The following is a 16,274-nucleotide window of genomic DNA, read 5'->3' as shown; positions in this document are numbered from 1 at the left end:
GACGACTTCACCTCCTGATGCTGCCTGGGGTACTGTGTTCTTTCAGTCTCCTGTTTGTCTACCTTAGATTCCAGCAGCTGTAGTTTTCTAGTCTCTAACTAAAAAAAGTGACAGAGACTGGCACAATTACAACAGATAAAAGGCATCTAGACGGGTATATGAATAGGAAGGGTTGAGTGAGATATGGGTCAAATGGGACAATATTAATTTAGGATATCTGGTTGACATGGATGAGTTGAACTGAAGGGTCTGTTCCCATGCTGTACAGCTTGGTGACTCAATGCGTATAGACCAAATGTTTCAGCTTCCCTCATTAAAATAACCCTTCACCCCAGGAATCAACCTAATAAACTCCTGAACGGACTCAAATTCATTTATCTCTCTCAAATGAAAGAGACCACAACCACACACTGTACTCTAGGTGCAGTGTTACCGATGCCCTGTATGATTTTATCAGGACTTGCTTACTTTTACAATAAAGGGCAACATTCCAAGTGCCTTCCACTAATTACTTGCTGTTAGTGTATGCTAACCCTTTGTGATTTTAAGTAATTGAGATTTTGATCAAACCAGCTCAATTTTGATGCATGTTTCAGGAAAGACAAGGCCATAGTGTTATGAGCCCAAGTTATCGCTTCCAGTACTATAGTGGCTCAAGAAGGTAGAACACCACCACCTTAAGAGGTAAAAACAATGACTGCAGATGCTGGAAATCAGATTCTGGATTAGTGGTGCTGGAAGAGCACAGCAGTTCAGGCAGCATCCAAGTAGCTTCGAAATCGACGTTTCGGGCAAAAGCCCTTCATCAGGAATAAAGGCAGTGAGCCTGAAGCGTGGAAAGAACAGGCTCACTGCCTTTATTCCTGATGAAGGGCTTTTGCCCGAAACGTCGATTTCGAAGCTACTTGGATGCTGCCTGAACTGCTGTGCTCTTCCAGCACCACTAATCCAGAACCACCACCTTAAGGGCAACTTGGGATGGATAACTAATGATGGCCAGTCAATGATGCCCACATCCCAGGGGTGATTAAAAAAAAAAGAGGACAAGTGTCAAAAATCACACAACGAAAGTTGGTCGAATTTGAAATTATTGCATAAAATCTGAAACTGAACGAAAGACAGTCATGGAAAATCAAACCACCGATTATTATTGAGTCAACTAACATGAAAACAGACCCTTTGGTCCAACTAATCCATGCCAAACAATCACAAACTGAACTCATCCCACTTGCCGCTTCCTGGCTCATATTCCTCCAAAGTTTTCCCATTCATGTACCCATCAAAATGTCTTTTAAACGTTGCAAATGTACCTGCACCAACCACTTTCTCAGAAAGTTCATTCCAGACCATTTAAAAAAAATCTTTTGCTTCTCACCTTAAAAATATGCCCTTTACTCTTGAAACTCCCCATCATCAGGAAAAGACAACTACCATTAACTCTATCTATACCTCTCATTACAGATCACCTCTCAAATTCCTACACTCCAGTGAAAATAGTCTCACTGAAAATTCATCAGGTTGACTACTGCTTTTGAGAGAAAAAAAGCTATCACTCCTAGTTTGACACGGACATGGAGTCATGTTGGACTCCAGATGCACAGCAATGTGGGTGACTCTTCATTATCCTTGGAAATAGCCAGGGAAGTCACTCAATTACAGGGCACTTGGGAACAAGCCGAAAATGTTGGCCTTGCCCACATCTCATGCAAAATGAAAAGGAAGTAAAGTATGATGCAAGGAGTTGCATGATGCTCCAAAATCAGTTGAGACTTAGGTCAATACCATTATACACAGCTGCTAGCACAATTCCTTGTGTTAAAAGATGATGCACTAAATAGGCACTCTCCTCAACTGTCAATCATATTGACACTACACAAATCAGAACTGCAAAGTGCTACTGGTATAAATGTGCAAATATACAAGGCTCTGGTTAAGCATGCAACACATGAATTTACATTGCACCGAGCAGAGATTTCAGGAACAAGGAGTATCCTACAAGCACCACTTGTCCTGCACCAGAGCCAGTCAGAACATTAATGCTAAACACTGGAGCCACTAACAGTGGTAACACATGCGAGCTCCAAAGCTGAGCCAAAATGATTAACATGTTTATTGCCTATATGTACTGTATACATATGAGTATTTGCAAACAAAACCATTAAGCGACTCCTTCAGTTTGAGAAACTATATTAAAAAAACCCTAGCTACTGGGAATGGATATTAATGCTATATTGATTTGATTCTGAATTAATCAGACTGTGAAAGGAGGATTTCTGCATACATTGATATTACAAATCACTAGTTACACACTACCAAGCATAAAAATGAAATCACTGCCTTCCCAAAAGCCATTTTAAAAACAGTTAAAAGCTCCAACTCAACACATACAAAGTAATGAATTTCTTGGGGGAGAAAAAGTGAAAGAAAATAGTAAAACTCAGATACTGTGGTTCTTAGTGATATCACCAACCTCAGGGTTTAGGTTGCTAACTAGCAAGACAGAGTTTGCTGCTGGGCCAATACCATGCATTGCTAGACGGCCACCAACTGCACCATGTGGAAGGCCAAGATGCCCAAGCCCTCCTGGGATTCCTTGAACAGACAGACCTGGAGATAAAGATTTTTAACATCAATCATGGCAGAGGTGCTTTCTTCACAATGAATTTCAAAAGGTTAATAAAAACAGATTCTGAATTGATGAGAATATATGTGAATGTTACTTTTTAAAAGTAACAATGAGATTTCAAGTCCCATCATGAGGCGTTAATAACATACGCCTCAAAAAATACAAATTAAACCCAAGTGCAGCATGCATTCCTTCCTTTTCTGACTAAGCAAAACGGGCTCATTTCAATATGTCACATGGAAATGGACAATGAACACCAAACCAATTTGCACCAATCCAGGTGAAGATAACTGGATAATCATCAGATTTGGGTGTTGGTTAAAATCAGCTAACTTAGCAAACACCAAAGTATTTATACACCATTTACAAGAGCCAAAAAGACGACAATTGCTTCAGTTGAGAAAGGAATTGCAAGTTAGATTTCCTCTAACAACCTGCAAAAATTATTTTTTTTACAGCTTTAATATTACAAGTGGCAATCCTGATCATGCTTACCTGCAGTTTGTGGAAAGCCAAGGGCAGGGCCAAATCCACCACCCCCATAGGGGTTGGAAATGATACCGGGTGCACCTAAGAGAAAGAATATTAATTTTGTACAGTTACTTAAAAGCATTTCCTACTCTTTCAACAATGTGGTTATTTTTGTAAGAATTAATGCTCCGCTTGTGCGGAAAAGATACTTTGTGTCAAATCTTTCCTTATGAAATTATTGCTTATACTTTGATTTTTTACAACATGTGCAAACATACAGCACCCATAATCATACCTGGCACCTACAGAAGTAGCAACAAGGATTTTTCTAATATACCTAAAATAGAGATTACATAAAATATTCACTTGGTTGTAAATTGGGAGTTTTTACACTCAATTAGATCTATATTATGCTACTTAGGTGAAATACCTATGACACAGATGCCATAGCACTGGATAGAAGCAATAGAAAAAACCTTTCAAATTATCAATTTTTTTTCAATTTCATAAGCACACGTACAGTTATGCATTATGGTTTTCAAGCAGATAACAACTTTGAGTAACCCTAATCTTTCAACCCTTGGATGGCAACTTGTTTGCAATGAGCAAATGACACTATCAGACCTAACTGGTAAAGATCCCAAGCAGCTTCTCTCACCTCAGCACCCCAGCTCATGCCTCAAGCAAAGAATGTCATGTATGGCATGCTATAATTTTGTAAACTGCTGACTTTTCATAGGACAGTGATGAACTATGCAGAATGAACTTTTTATGAGTTACATTACGGAATCAATCACCACTGAAGGTGCAATTATTTCCCAACTCCCTTAACTCAGCACACAATTTAACTTCTGCTGAAATGTGTTCACAGGTGGAAGATATTCCTTTGTTAAGCCTCAATGCTTGGCAGAATAGTTTCTGAAAGATGTACTGGAAAGAGAAAAAAAACCACTGACCATTGATGCACATCTCTACGAAAAACAGCCAATTACTAATAAAATTACCATAATTAAGTAAACACTTCAACCAAGAACAACTAATTTTCTTTACAAAGATGAGGACATGGTACATATACACCAAAAATCCCTCAATTCACAATCAAAAACTTAAAAATAGCCAATGAATTTAAAAAATTGTTAATGTAATCAAGTCATGAAGTGATACCTCTCATTAATCAAACTCTTAGGCATTCTCCTTTATATACACAGACTTTTTGCTATTCATCATAATTTGACAAGTGGATACTGACACAAAGTTAGTCCATTTGAACTGAAGTGATAAATTATAGCGTTCCATTGAATAGCAAACTACTGACCACCAATAAATGATCTGTACTTTTAAATTGGTCCAGAAAGTGATCGTGAGGATATTATTTCCTCATCCTCAGACAATCTTGCTGCAAAAGGTTTTTAACCACAACTGGGAAATAAAATCAGAGGTCTAAGTCTCTCTATGGAATACAATCTAAATTTTCCATTGGAAACTAGTCTCAGACATACATATTTAGAAAAAACAAACTGGTCAGGAACAGGTTTTTCGAATTAGGTTTCGTTGTCACCTTTACTCAAGTACAAAGGTACAGGAGTACAGTGAAAAGGGTACAAAGTCCCCAATCTCCAGTATCATCTTATGTACAAAAAGCCAAACTGGAAAAAAAACAGACACGAAAACCAGAACCATAATCCAAGATACAAAAAGCAGAAATAAAAAAAAAACAAATGCAGAAATGCCAGGAAAAGAAAATGTTTCTTTTTCTATGTTTCTATGTAAAATTTGCTTTTTGTTTAATAAAGCAAGTTTGCATTACCCCATGTAAAAATAATGGGAAAAAACAGTGAAGTAGTTCGCACTGCGACCTCAGCACCATGGACCCAGGTTCAAATTTGACCCTAAGGCTCCTGTTATGGACCAGGTTAGACTCCCTCAAAACAATTAAAGAAAATATCCCACTTTACATCTGCTTAAAACAACTGGGAAAGTTAAGTGGATAATTCCAGGGGTGAATGCAGCTGGCCCAATCACTTAGTTTTAAATAAAAGAGCATTTATTTAGAAGATGACTGAATGAAACAAGAAGAATACAGAATACTGAATAACTTAAAAGTATCCTAAAACTCAACAGATTATCCCAACTGAATGATGCTGTTCCAAATACTTGCAACAATCCACATAAAAGCTCCTTGATAAAAAATGGACAAATCCAACACAGGGTCTAGAGAGAGCGAGAGGGTCCACAGCAGAGAGAGATGGCAAAAAAAAAAATTCAGGTGGAACATCTTCTCCCATGTAGTTGTTTCATGGACCAGCAGCCTCAAACTGCCAGCTTGCTAAAACCAAACCAAGATAAAAGCTGAACTGGGAGAACTGGCTACTCTTTCATTGCACAAGTGTTTTTTTTTAAACTTAAAAGCTTCAAGTAGATTAACCCCAGATCTTTGTCTTTAGGACCTCTGGGGAAAAAAAACGAAGGACAACATAACTTTGTTAAAGGGGCAGCATCATTACACTCATCAGTGGAGCTTGTTGATTCTCTGTATCTGTGTGGGTTTTCTCTCGGTGCTCCAGTTTCCTCCCACAATGTACATATTAGGTGGGTTGGCCAGCTGAAAATGCCTGTAGTGTCCAGGAATGTGCAAGCTAGGTGTATTAACTGTGGGAAATGCAGGGTTACAGAGTTGGGGTATGTCTTGTCTTGTCTTCAGAAGTTTACTGTGACTCTATGGGCCTAATGGCCTACTTCCACATTGCAGGGATGCTATTAACTAGTTTGAAAAAATACATAATTTGATTATTTTGTTTCTAATTAGTTCAATGAAGTTATTCTGGACTCAATCTAGATAAAATAGCACGTGTTCAAAAACACAATGTTGCATACACATCTGAATACACAGCTCATTACTCTGCTTAGAAAATAATGCTGTTCAGACTTCATGAGCAAACAACAATGGCGATCAGGTTGGCACAGGCTTTTTACCATTTTGATCTGTACAATACACATGATAACTTAAAATGATAAAACATGTCTAGAAGGCTAGACATATTCATTGAATGGACATCACAGAACGTAACTGCTTAGTCCTATCACGTCTGTACCAGTTTTGCCAACAGTACCAATTCCTTGTTTTTTTTCTGCTATGTCAGTACACATTCTCTTTTCAATGAGATACCCATTCCCTCTTCTTTTCTTCACCTCAAATTCTTGGTCAATTAACTTCCAAGCTACTATCCTCTGGCTCTTCATTCCACTGTTTGAGAAAAAGTTGTTTCCTACCTAATCAATCAATCAACAGTGAGAAGAACAATGAACTTTAATGATCTAATTCATTTAGATGTTTTGGACACAGCAGAGAGAAATTGAAGGTAGAATGGAATGAAAAAGTTCAACAAATGCCGAAAATAAAATTTACCTGTCATTATGTATTTACCTAGAAGTGAGCTTTCCTTACCAAAAGCGGCGGCCACAGAAGGATCAACGGTCGGCTGGCCGTCGCCGGAAGGAAGATCAAGACGTGTAAAGTCTCTGCTTTTGTCATTATTGTATTTAACATTAAGACTAGTCAGCTTTGAAAACTCAATACGTAAAGTACAGCAAGCATTGTAGATATTCTGGCCATCCAAAGCCTGTAGAAAGTCAAGGAGGAACAGTATTAGACACCAATTCATACGTGCAAGTAACAGGTGCCATTTCATAGAATTTATTTAAAGCTCACCATGCATGGCATAAATAAATGAAGCACAATTCTATTCCTGACATCTTGAAGTAAATACTGTATGATAATTTATAATAATATTGCATTCCCAGAGAAATGCTTAAAAAAAGCAAAGTGGAAGGAATCCACCCAAGATAGCTCGGCCCCTACTCTTAGCTAATTACAGAGCAGCAATGGACAAATCCTATTCAAAGTGCTGTATGGGTTTGTATGCGTATGTATAATGGGAAACCTGACAAAAAGGAGACTGAGATTATATAAGAGTAAGCCTTTCACAAAAAATGAACAGATTTTAAAAGGGTTTGAAATTGTGTACCAATTATAGTAGTATAATGAAAAAGATAGTGTTAGCCCTACAGATTCAAACTTGTTTAACAACTTGTTTTAATAGATATGTGGCAGCTAATAATTTTCGAAGGACGACCTCTTGCACCCGACACTAACCAGTTTAGCATGATGAGCATGCATTGGTTCAGCATACTGTAGCAATGCCTGGAACTGATTGTTCTTTGTGAAAGTGATTATCTTCAGCACAGTCCCATACTTGGTAAAGATCTGTTTGGAGTAAAATATGCATCAGTAAATAAACAAAACCACTAAACTGACACGTTGCTAGCAGCCACAGAAAATGACAGAGTACCAGGGCCCAACACACTTATCAATGAAAAGACATGTGAGCATTATTAGTCAATGAGTTGAAGGCAGGGCAGGCTAACACCAATCTATTTTACAATACACAAAGTCTGTGTAATTCCAACACATGACAAAAGCTCATCTTTTAATAAAAGCAAAGCCTTGTTGCTCTGCAAAACAGAGGACAACAGTGTATAGAGAAACCTCGATTATCCGAATACCAATTATCCAAAGGAGATCTGGAGGTCCCGATTGAAACAAAGACGTGTGTCCAACAGTCATCGCGTCTTTTGTTTCGTGATGAAACCGGCACCGTCTCCAAATGATTGCCCTCCTACCCTCTGGTGTCACTAACTGAAGCCATTAAAACATTATATTTCACTGACCAACAATACACATTAGTTGAAGTCCATGCATGATATTTATTATGGGCAGAGTATTCTGACACAGATGTTTGCCCAATGATCCATTATACAAGATCGTAACATGACGCTCAGCAAACTCCACAACATTTCTGTACCAGGCAGTGTCAAACACAGCCCCAATATTTGTTCACAAGCTTGAATAGGGCCAAACATGTTAATAAAGTCAGGATGGCACTCAAAATTATATCCCCAAGCAACCAGATTAATTGCATTAGTTCGGTCTGGGAGTAAATTGGTCACCGTTGGAAAATGGCACGTGGCAAAATCCAAAACACAACGTAAGATGCATTTTTATAGGGAGCAGGGGGTGCAAAGATGATAATGTTCTAAATTCTGTAATTCTTAATATGCTTTACATATTTAATACATTCGTTGGTATTTCTAGGAATTCTGAAATTCAATTCACTTAGTATTTTAAGCTATATTGCTTTTAATAGCTCTTCTTCACAGTCAAATGTCAAATTCTCACCTGATGCAAAACCTCCAGAGTAACAGGATAAAAGAGATTCTCCACAATGATACGAAGGACTGAACTTTGACCAGCTAGTTGTGCTCCCTCACTGACTGTGCTGCCTGCCATTGACATGTTGCCAGTGTGCATTGCATTTACTGCCTGCAGAGCAGCCTGGGCTCGCTGTAGAGAGAAATAAATATTTTTTAAGAAAGGCTATGAATAGCTTGAAACAATGGACACAAATTCCCTAAAATTTATGGAACATGCCCCACAGTTTCAAAGAGCATTCAGTTTAAAAACATTATGCTATAAATTCACAGCAGAACTGGAAGAACACATCAACAACACATAAATATGGCTCTTACACTGAAAACAATCAGATACCAAGCCACATCAGTAGGTATTTGGCAGGGTGGTTAAAAAGCTTGGAGAGGTTTCCAAGTATCTTAAAGGAATAGAGAGAACTCTTTAATTTCGAGATTTCTGGAGCTTGGTGCCAAGACAACCAAAGGAATGACTCCCAATGAAGGAGCGATCAAAATCAGTGTTACAAGAAGAGTCAGAACTAGAGGACTAGAAATGGAGGAAATTGCAAGGTTCCTCGAAATATTTGCATCATATGCAACTACAGGTGAGTGACAGAGTGGCTTATGGTGTGCCTTTGTTCAAAAAGGGACGCAAGGAAAAGCCTGGGAACTATAGTTCTGTGACTGACTGGATTGATAAGTTGTTGGAAGTGATGAGGGCAGAGTGGTAGACATGGTTTACTTGGAATTTAAAGTCTTTGACCATTTTTGGCATGATAAACTAATTAGTAAAGTTAGATCACATGGGATTCAGGGAGCTTGCCAATTGGATACAAAATTGGCTTAATGACACACTACAATAATAGTGGAGGGTGTTTTTCGGACTGGAGGCCTGTGACCAACCGTGTTCTGTAGGAATCTGTGCTGGATCCAGTTTTGTTGGTCGTTTATATAAATAATTTAGATGGGAATATATAACGCAACGGTTAGTAAGTTTGTGAATAACACCAAAATTGGTGGTATAGTGGGCAGTGAAGGTTAACCAAAATTACAAAGAGATCTTAATCAATTGGGTCAATGGGCTGAAGAATGACAGGTGGAGTTTAATTTAGATACATGTGAGGTATTGCATTTGGTAAAAGAAAAAAAAACGGTCAAGGCTTAAACAGTTAAAAGTAGGGCTTTGGTAGTGTTAAAGAACAGGGACCTCAGATCTCAGGTACATAACGTTTTGAAGTTTGTCACAGAAAGATAGGGTGGCTAAGGCAGTGTTGAGCTGCATTGCTCAGACTTTTGAGTATAGAAGTTGGGAAGCCATGTTGAGATTGTACAGAACATTGGTGAGGCATCTTCTAGAGGACTGTGTCCAGTTTTGGTCACTCAGATATAGGAAAGATATTAAGCTAAGGAGGGTTCAGAAGAGATTTACTAGGATATTGTCAGGAATGGAGGGTTTGTATAATAAGGGGAGGCTGGTCTGGCTGGGACTTTTTTCAGTGGAGCAGAGGAGATTGAGGAGTAGCCTTACATAGCTCTATAAAATCATGGGGGAGTACAGGTAAGGTGAATGACAGGTGTCTTCCCTAGTGTGGGGTATTTCAAAAGACTGGAGGCATATCCTTAAAATGAGGGGAGAAAGCTTAACAAAAAACACAAGGGGCAATTTTTTTTTAAACAAAGTGGTTCATGTGTGGAATTAAGTTCCAGAGGAAGTGGTGGATGTGGGTACAGTTACAAGTTTAAAAGACATTTAGTCAAATACATGTATAAGAAATGTTCGGAGCGATATGGGCGAACAAAGGCAGGTGGGACCAGTTTGGTCTGGGATTTTTGTTGGCATGGACTGTTTGGACCAAAGGGTGTGTTTCCATGCTGCATGACTCTGACTGCAAAAAGCAGACAGTTCTGCTCTTGCACTAAAATAAGTGCAAAAACACAAGTGGCATCCAGGTATTGGCAAATTAGAAGGAAAGAGGGGATCCAGATAATAGTTGGTCAGTGGAGATATTGAAAGCAGAAAAATGACAACACTAAATTGAAATAAAAGTCAGTTAAAACCACTACATAGACAATCCACAGATACACACACACACACATCTTTTAGTGGGTGGTCTCCGCAGTTGGGACCAGCAAAACTAAGCAACGTGACCATATATTCACAGAGATGCATATACAAGCAACTGGGCCATTATTCTTCGATTGAAAATTTCAACATCAGAATCCAAGATCATGCCAAGCTTAAAAGCAACAACACAAAATAAAGAAATTATTCAATTCCTGGAATAAACTCTCAATAGTTAACTATGACATGGAAGGAAATGCCCAATTGCAAATTAATAGAAACAGCTTTGCCTTTAAAGGAATTCAAACAAATATCACATTATCAAAACTGACATGGCTTATAAATGCTACTGGAATAAAACTATCAACATGAAGTTCCACATCAAGTCTACAGCACAGTATATAGATTAAGGTGACCATGTGTACCTTAACTCCATCCATCTGCCTTGTTCCAAAACAATTACCCTACCTAACAAGTCTAAGCAACTCAATTTCATAATTTAACCATAACCATTCTTGTGAATCAGCCCTTTCAGGGGGTGCTGTGCAAAATGTCGCAAGAAAACATGCATTTTTTGAACTGTTTATTCAATTTCTGCAATACAATATTAAATAACACTACAACTGTTGTAACAAAAGTGCATCAGTAACAAATAAAACTTTTGGAAATGGTGGAAGGGGAATTGAATTACTCAGTCAATGGCATTCTTACCGGAGGTAAAGTCGTCCAATATACTGCACAAATGGCTCCTTCGAGACGGTGCAATTTTGGACCAAAAAGTGTTAGAATGTCTTAATTTTTTGATGACCGAGTTGTTAAGTAGTAGGTTGGTTGGAATTGAGCCAATCATGAATGCATTGTACCTGATACTGTTGTGGATTTAATGTCAAATTTCAAACATCAAATCCTGATGACATGATGAGAAGTTAACAATTTAGTAATAAGTACACACTGGAATTTCTAATTCATGCATACTGACCGAAGAGATGATATTATCAGTTGAGCTGACCCTATGAACTTCCTTTGACCACGTGCCTTTCATGTGATGAGTTAAGTTTTTTTTTGAGTGTGTGAAGGGAGAACCTGACTGTGAAAGTGAGAGAAAAAGAGTACTTTCCAGCACTGTTTTGGCCTTGGTGGTAGAATGCATGCACACTCTGCACCGGGCTAAAATCATTTCAACAATTTATATTGAGAGGCTCAAGAGATGTCTTGGGAAATATACACATGTTACATCATAACCTGCATCCTACCAAAGATGAAGCACCAGTATTAAACAAACAGCACGAATAGGAATTTTAAGAATACAGAAATCTAAACACAAGTAATCAGCTGGACCAAAGCAAAGGCAATAGAAATGCATGTGCTTCCTTCAGACCAACAATTAAAATTAAGAGGACTGATACAGTGAAATTTGAGTTTTAGTAAAATTGATAACGGCTGTACAACTGGAAGTGATAATGGCAAGAATGAAGATTTTAAGGGGACTTGATAAAATTCCCAAAGAACAGAAAGAAACTGGATATAGTACTGGCCATTAATTCTTAAAACATGATGGAATTTGCCCAATAACAGCAACACACCAGGAAATTGAAAAGCTTTTCATTTTGACGACTTTGGCAACCATGTTGCACTTCAACAGGTTTTAACATTTTAAAAAATAGATGGTTTGCCAAATCTGCCCCCTTTTCCTTTTAGAGACAGTAGTACAAAAGAGCCAAAAGAAAAATATTATGGAACAATTTTCTTTGGAATTTAACAAAGTTAATTCTGGAACAAAAACACTCACCACATCAGACATCTGTGGAAAGAACAGACAAATAAATTATTCAGGCGAGAATCCTTTACTGGATCTATTGTCAATGAAATGCATTTAGCAAGGAATAAAACATCACAAGAAAAGAAATTGGAGATGCTGTGATGTACTTAAGATTGGGGAAACAGATGATGACATTGCAATACTTATTTGCATGAGATAATGGGACATTAGGACACAGTCAAGACATAGGTGAGACAGAATGCCTGAAACTTGAAGTTCAATGACAGGCAAGAAGAACAGAGTACAAAAAGTTGTCCCAGCAGGTTCAATGTCCAGCAGCCTGGGTGAAAGAAAATAAATCTGGTTGGCACCCAGGCATGCAAACTATTTAACCACCTCGTTTTGTTGCAGATGTGTGATCCTAAGTCTTAACTAGCTCTTTTTTTCCGCCAACAGTTTATATTTTCCATCTCAATACTGCACCACAGAAATAGGCCCTTCAGACTAACTGATACATGGCTAGTAGTGTTTAAGCTTCAAGATCTAAAAGTTGAAGTTCTAAACTGGAAGGCGGCCAATATTTACAGTATTACGCAAAACCTTTTAAAAGCTGATTGGGGGCAAGTGCTTACAGGTAAAGGGATAGCTGTAAAATGGGGCGCCTTCAGAAGTGAGATAATGGGAGTTCAGAGACAGTATATTCCTGTTAAGTTGAAAGGAAAGGCTGGTAGGTGTAGGGAATACTGGATGATCAGAGAAATTTGAGGTTTTGGTTGAGGAGGAGAAGGAAGCATATGTCAGGTATAGACAGCAGAAATCGAGTGAATCTTAAGTATCAAGGCAGTAGGAGTATAGTCAAGAGGGAAATGAGGAGGGCAAAAAGGGGACATGAAACAGTTTTGGAAGATAGCAATAAGGAGAATCCAAAGGGATTTTATAAACACATTACAGGACAAAAGGGCAGCTTGGGAGCAAATAGGGACCCTCAAAGATCACCAAGGCAGCATGTGTGTGGGTGAGTGGGGGGGGCAGGTATTTTACATCAGTCTTAATTGTGGAGAAGGATATGGAAGATACAGAACATAGGGAAACAAATGGCAACATCACAAAAAAGGTGGTGGTGCTGGATGTCTTGAAACGCAAATAAGTGGATGGGAAGATAAGGAAGTGATTGCTGGGGCCCTTGTGGAGATATTTGTATCATCAATAGTCACAGGTGAGATGCTAGAAGACTGGAGGTTGGCGAATGTGGTGCCACTATTTAAAGAAAGGTGATAAGGAAAAGTCAGAACTATAGAGCAGTGAGCCTGACATCAATGGTGGGCAAGGTGTTGGAGGGAATCCTAGGGACACTATTTACTTGTGTATGGAAAGGCAAGGACTGATTAGGGATAGGCAACATGGCTTTGTGCGTGGGAAATCATGTCTCACAAACTTGGTTGAGTTTTTTGCACAAGTAACAAGAGGATTGATGAGGGCAGAGTGGTAGATGTGATCTATATGGACTTCAATAAGGCGTTCGACAAGGTTCCCCATGGGAGACTGATTAGCGAGGTAAGATCTCATGAAATACAAGAACTAGCCATTTGGAGACAGAACTGGCTCAAAGGTAGAAGACAGAGGGTGGTGGTGGAGGGTTGTTTTTCAGACTGGAGGCCTGTGACTAGTGGTGTGTCACAAGGATTGATGCTGGGTCCACTGCTTTTCATCATTTATATGAATAATTTGGATGTGAACACAGTAAGTTTGCAGATGACACCAAAATTGGAGGTGTAGTGCACAGCGAAGGTGGTTACCTCAGTACAATGGGATCTTGACCAGATGGGCAAACGGGCTGAGGAATGGCAGATGGAGTTTAAATTAGATAAATGTGAGGTGCTGCATTTTGGAAAATGAGATCAGAGCAGGACTTACACACTTAATGGTAAGATCCTGGGGAGTGTTGCTGAACAAAAGAGACCTTGAAGTGCAGATTCATAGATCCATGAAAGTGGAGTTGCAGATAGACAAGACGGTGAACGCGGCCTTTGGTATGCTTTCCTTTATTGGTCAGAGCATCAAGTACAGGAGTTGGGAGGTCATGGTTAGGCCACTTTTGGCATGTTGTGCGCAATTCTGGTCTCCTTTCCATCAGAAGGATGTTGTGAAACTTGAAATGGTTCAGAAACGATTTACAAGAATGTTGTGAGGGTTAAAGAATTTGAGCTACAGGGAGGGGCTGGGGCTATTTCCCCTGGAGCGTCAGAGGCTGAGGGGGGGGTCTTATAGAGGTTTATAAAAATCATGAGGGGCTTGAATAAGATAAATAGATTTTTTTCCCTGGGGTAGTGAAGTCCAGAACTAGAGGACATATGTTCAGCAAAATTTTGGTCGCTCACTTAACACGCCTATATCCTTTTGCAGTCTTCAAGCTCCTCCCAATATTGTTCCTGTCTATCTTTATCATGAAGTTGACCCAATACAAAATACAATTATCAGTCTTGACTCTCAATGTTCTTGTCACTTTTTCTCTTGTGATGGTAATTAAATGCCTCCTTCGTTTTTGCTTATCGTGTCTTCTGGAATGAAAAATGATACAAAGCCTCAAACATATCCTCCTTTCTCATGATTAATTTTCATACTCGCCCTCAAAGGATGATGTTCAACTTTAGCTACTCTTGATTTTTGCAAGAGTAGCCAAAGTTGAAGATCATCCTTTGAGGAGGAGTGTAAGAACTTTTACAAGTTTATACCTCTTGTCTGTATTTCTCATGCTCAAATTTCTCCATTATCCTGTTGGTTTCTTAAATTTTTCCAGTCTTATGTCCTATTACTAATCTCTGTAGGGTTTTAAAACTTGCCTTATTTGATCACCCTTAACCTCCTTAGTTAACTTCGAGAATTCTTCAATGGAATACATCTATTTTGAGTTAGCAAATATCCCGCAACTGCCACTGCATCATTACCAGCTTCCCGTTTAAGCCATCCATCCAGCACACTTGAGTCAACCATGGACCACATACTCTTACAATTGTCGTTAAGATATTATTTACAGATCCACATTTCCTAGTCTCAAACTAAAAGGAAAATTCTTTCATATTATGATGCTTCTGGTCTTGTCCAGACGATCCTTTACTACACAGTCTTTAGTTAATCCTGTTTCATTACACATTCCCAGTTCCAAAATAGTCTGGTTTCTGGTGGATTCCAGGCTATGTTTTTCCAAGAAACTGTCCTGATACAGTATTAACTCTCTCTCTAGGCTACTTGTGCCAACTTGATTTGTGCAAAGTCTCCTGTGATGTTTGCAGTAAATTTCTTGCAAGCCCCCATTATTACCTATTCTCTACTTTATCTTACTGTGCAGCCACTGTTCAGGCCGACAAACTACTTCCACTAGTGATTACTTTGCAAATTCTCATCTGCACTCCACACAATCATGCTGCCTCTATTGCTCCAAAAATACTTTTTAAAAAAAGGCCTCACACCTCCATGCTGTCTCTCTAAGACTTGACCTGAGGGTACAATATTAGGTCCACCTGCTGCTGGAACACACTGATACCTTGAACTGTTTTTTTTAATTCAGAGAATGAGTGTTTCACAGGCTGGACCAGCAGTCACTGCCCATCCTTAGCTGCCCTCCAGAGGTAATGGTGGTGAGCTGCTACCCTGAGCCACTGTAGTCCATGTGGTGTAGGTGGGCCCATAAAGCCTTAGAGAGGAAGTGCCAGGATTGAGCAAGCAAGAAAGGCAATATATTTCTAAATCAGCAGGGCAGTACTTTCGAAAGCACATATCTTGCCACATAGCCGCTACCCATGTTCTTCTATATGCTATCAAAGCAGCCTTGATGTATTGCTTACAGGCATCTTGCAGATAGCACACACTGGTGCCATTACCAAAAGTCAGTGGTGGAGAAAGTAATTGTTTATGGGTTGGCTGGCCGGCCCTGGATAGTGTCAGGTTTCTTAACTGCTGTTGAATCTGCACTTCCACTGCTTCTCATTCCTGCTTGTGCCTTGTAGAGAGTGGACATGCTTCAGAGAGTCAGATGGTGAGATGGTCACTGCAGACTTCCCAACTTCAAACTTGAAGCCACTGTATTTATAGGGCTAGTCCAGTTTAGTTTC

The 16,274-nt window shown here is 39.1% G+C and overlaps 1 protein-coding gene across 4 annotated transcripts in view; it reads right to left on the bottom strand.

Moving 5' to 3' along the window:
• The window catches only part of ptbp3 (polypyrimidine tract binding protein 3), a 120,376-nt gene that overhangs the window by 19,056 nt on the left and 85,046 nt on the right, over nucleotides 1-16,274 (bottom strand). For 3 of the 4 annotated variants that reach the window (XM_072588093.1, XM_072588095.1, XM_072588097.1), the window contains 5 exons: nucleotides 8,334-8,498; nucleotides 7,251-7,361; nucleotides 6,522-6,717; nucleotides 3,122-3,196; nucleotides 2,471-2,607 (listed from right to left, as the gene is read on the bottom strand). In XM_072588093.1, coding sequence (XP_072444194.1) covers nucleotides 2,471-2,607; nucleotides 3,122-3,196; nucleotides 6,522-6,717; nucleotides 7,251-7,361; nucleotides 8,334-8,498 — 684 coding nt within the window. The remainder of the gene's footprint in view (nucleotides 1-2,470; nucleotides 2,608-3,121; nucleotides 3,197-6,521; nucleotides 6,718-7,250; nucleotides 7,362-8,333; nucleotides 8,499-16,274) is intronic. The other variant, XM_072588094.1, reaches the window with a different exon arrangement.

The sequence above is a fragment of the Chiloscyllium punctatum genome, chromosome 2 (assembly GCF_047496795.1).
Source record: "Chiloscyllium punctatum isolate Juve2018m chromosome 2, sChiPun1.3, whole genome shotgun sequence".
NCBI lineage: Eukaryota > Metazoa > Chordata > Chondrichthyes > Orectolobiformes > Hemiscylliidae > Chiloscyllium > Chiloscyllium punctatum.
The sequence above is the reverse complement of the archived record's forward strand: the minus strand, read 5'-3'. Positions and strand labels throughout refer to the sequence as shown.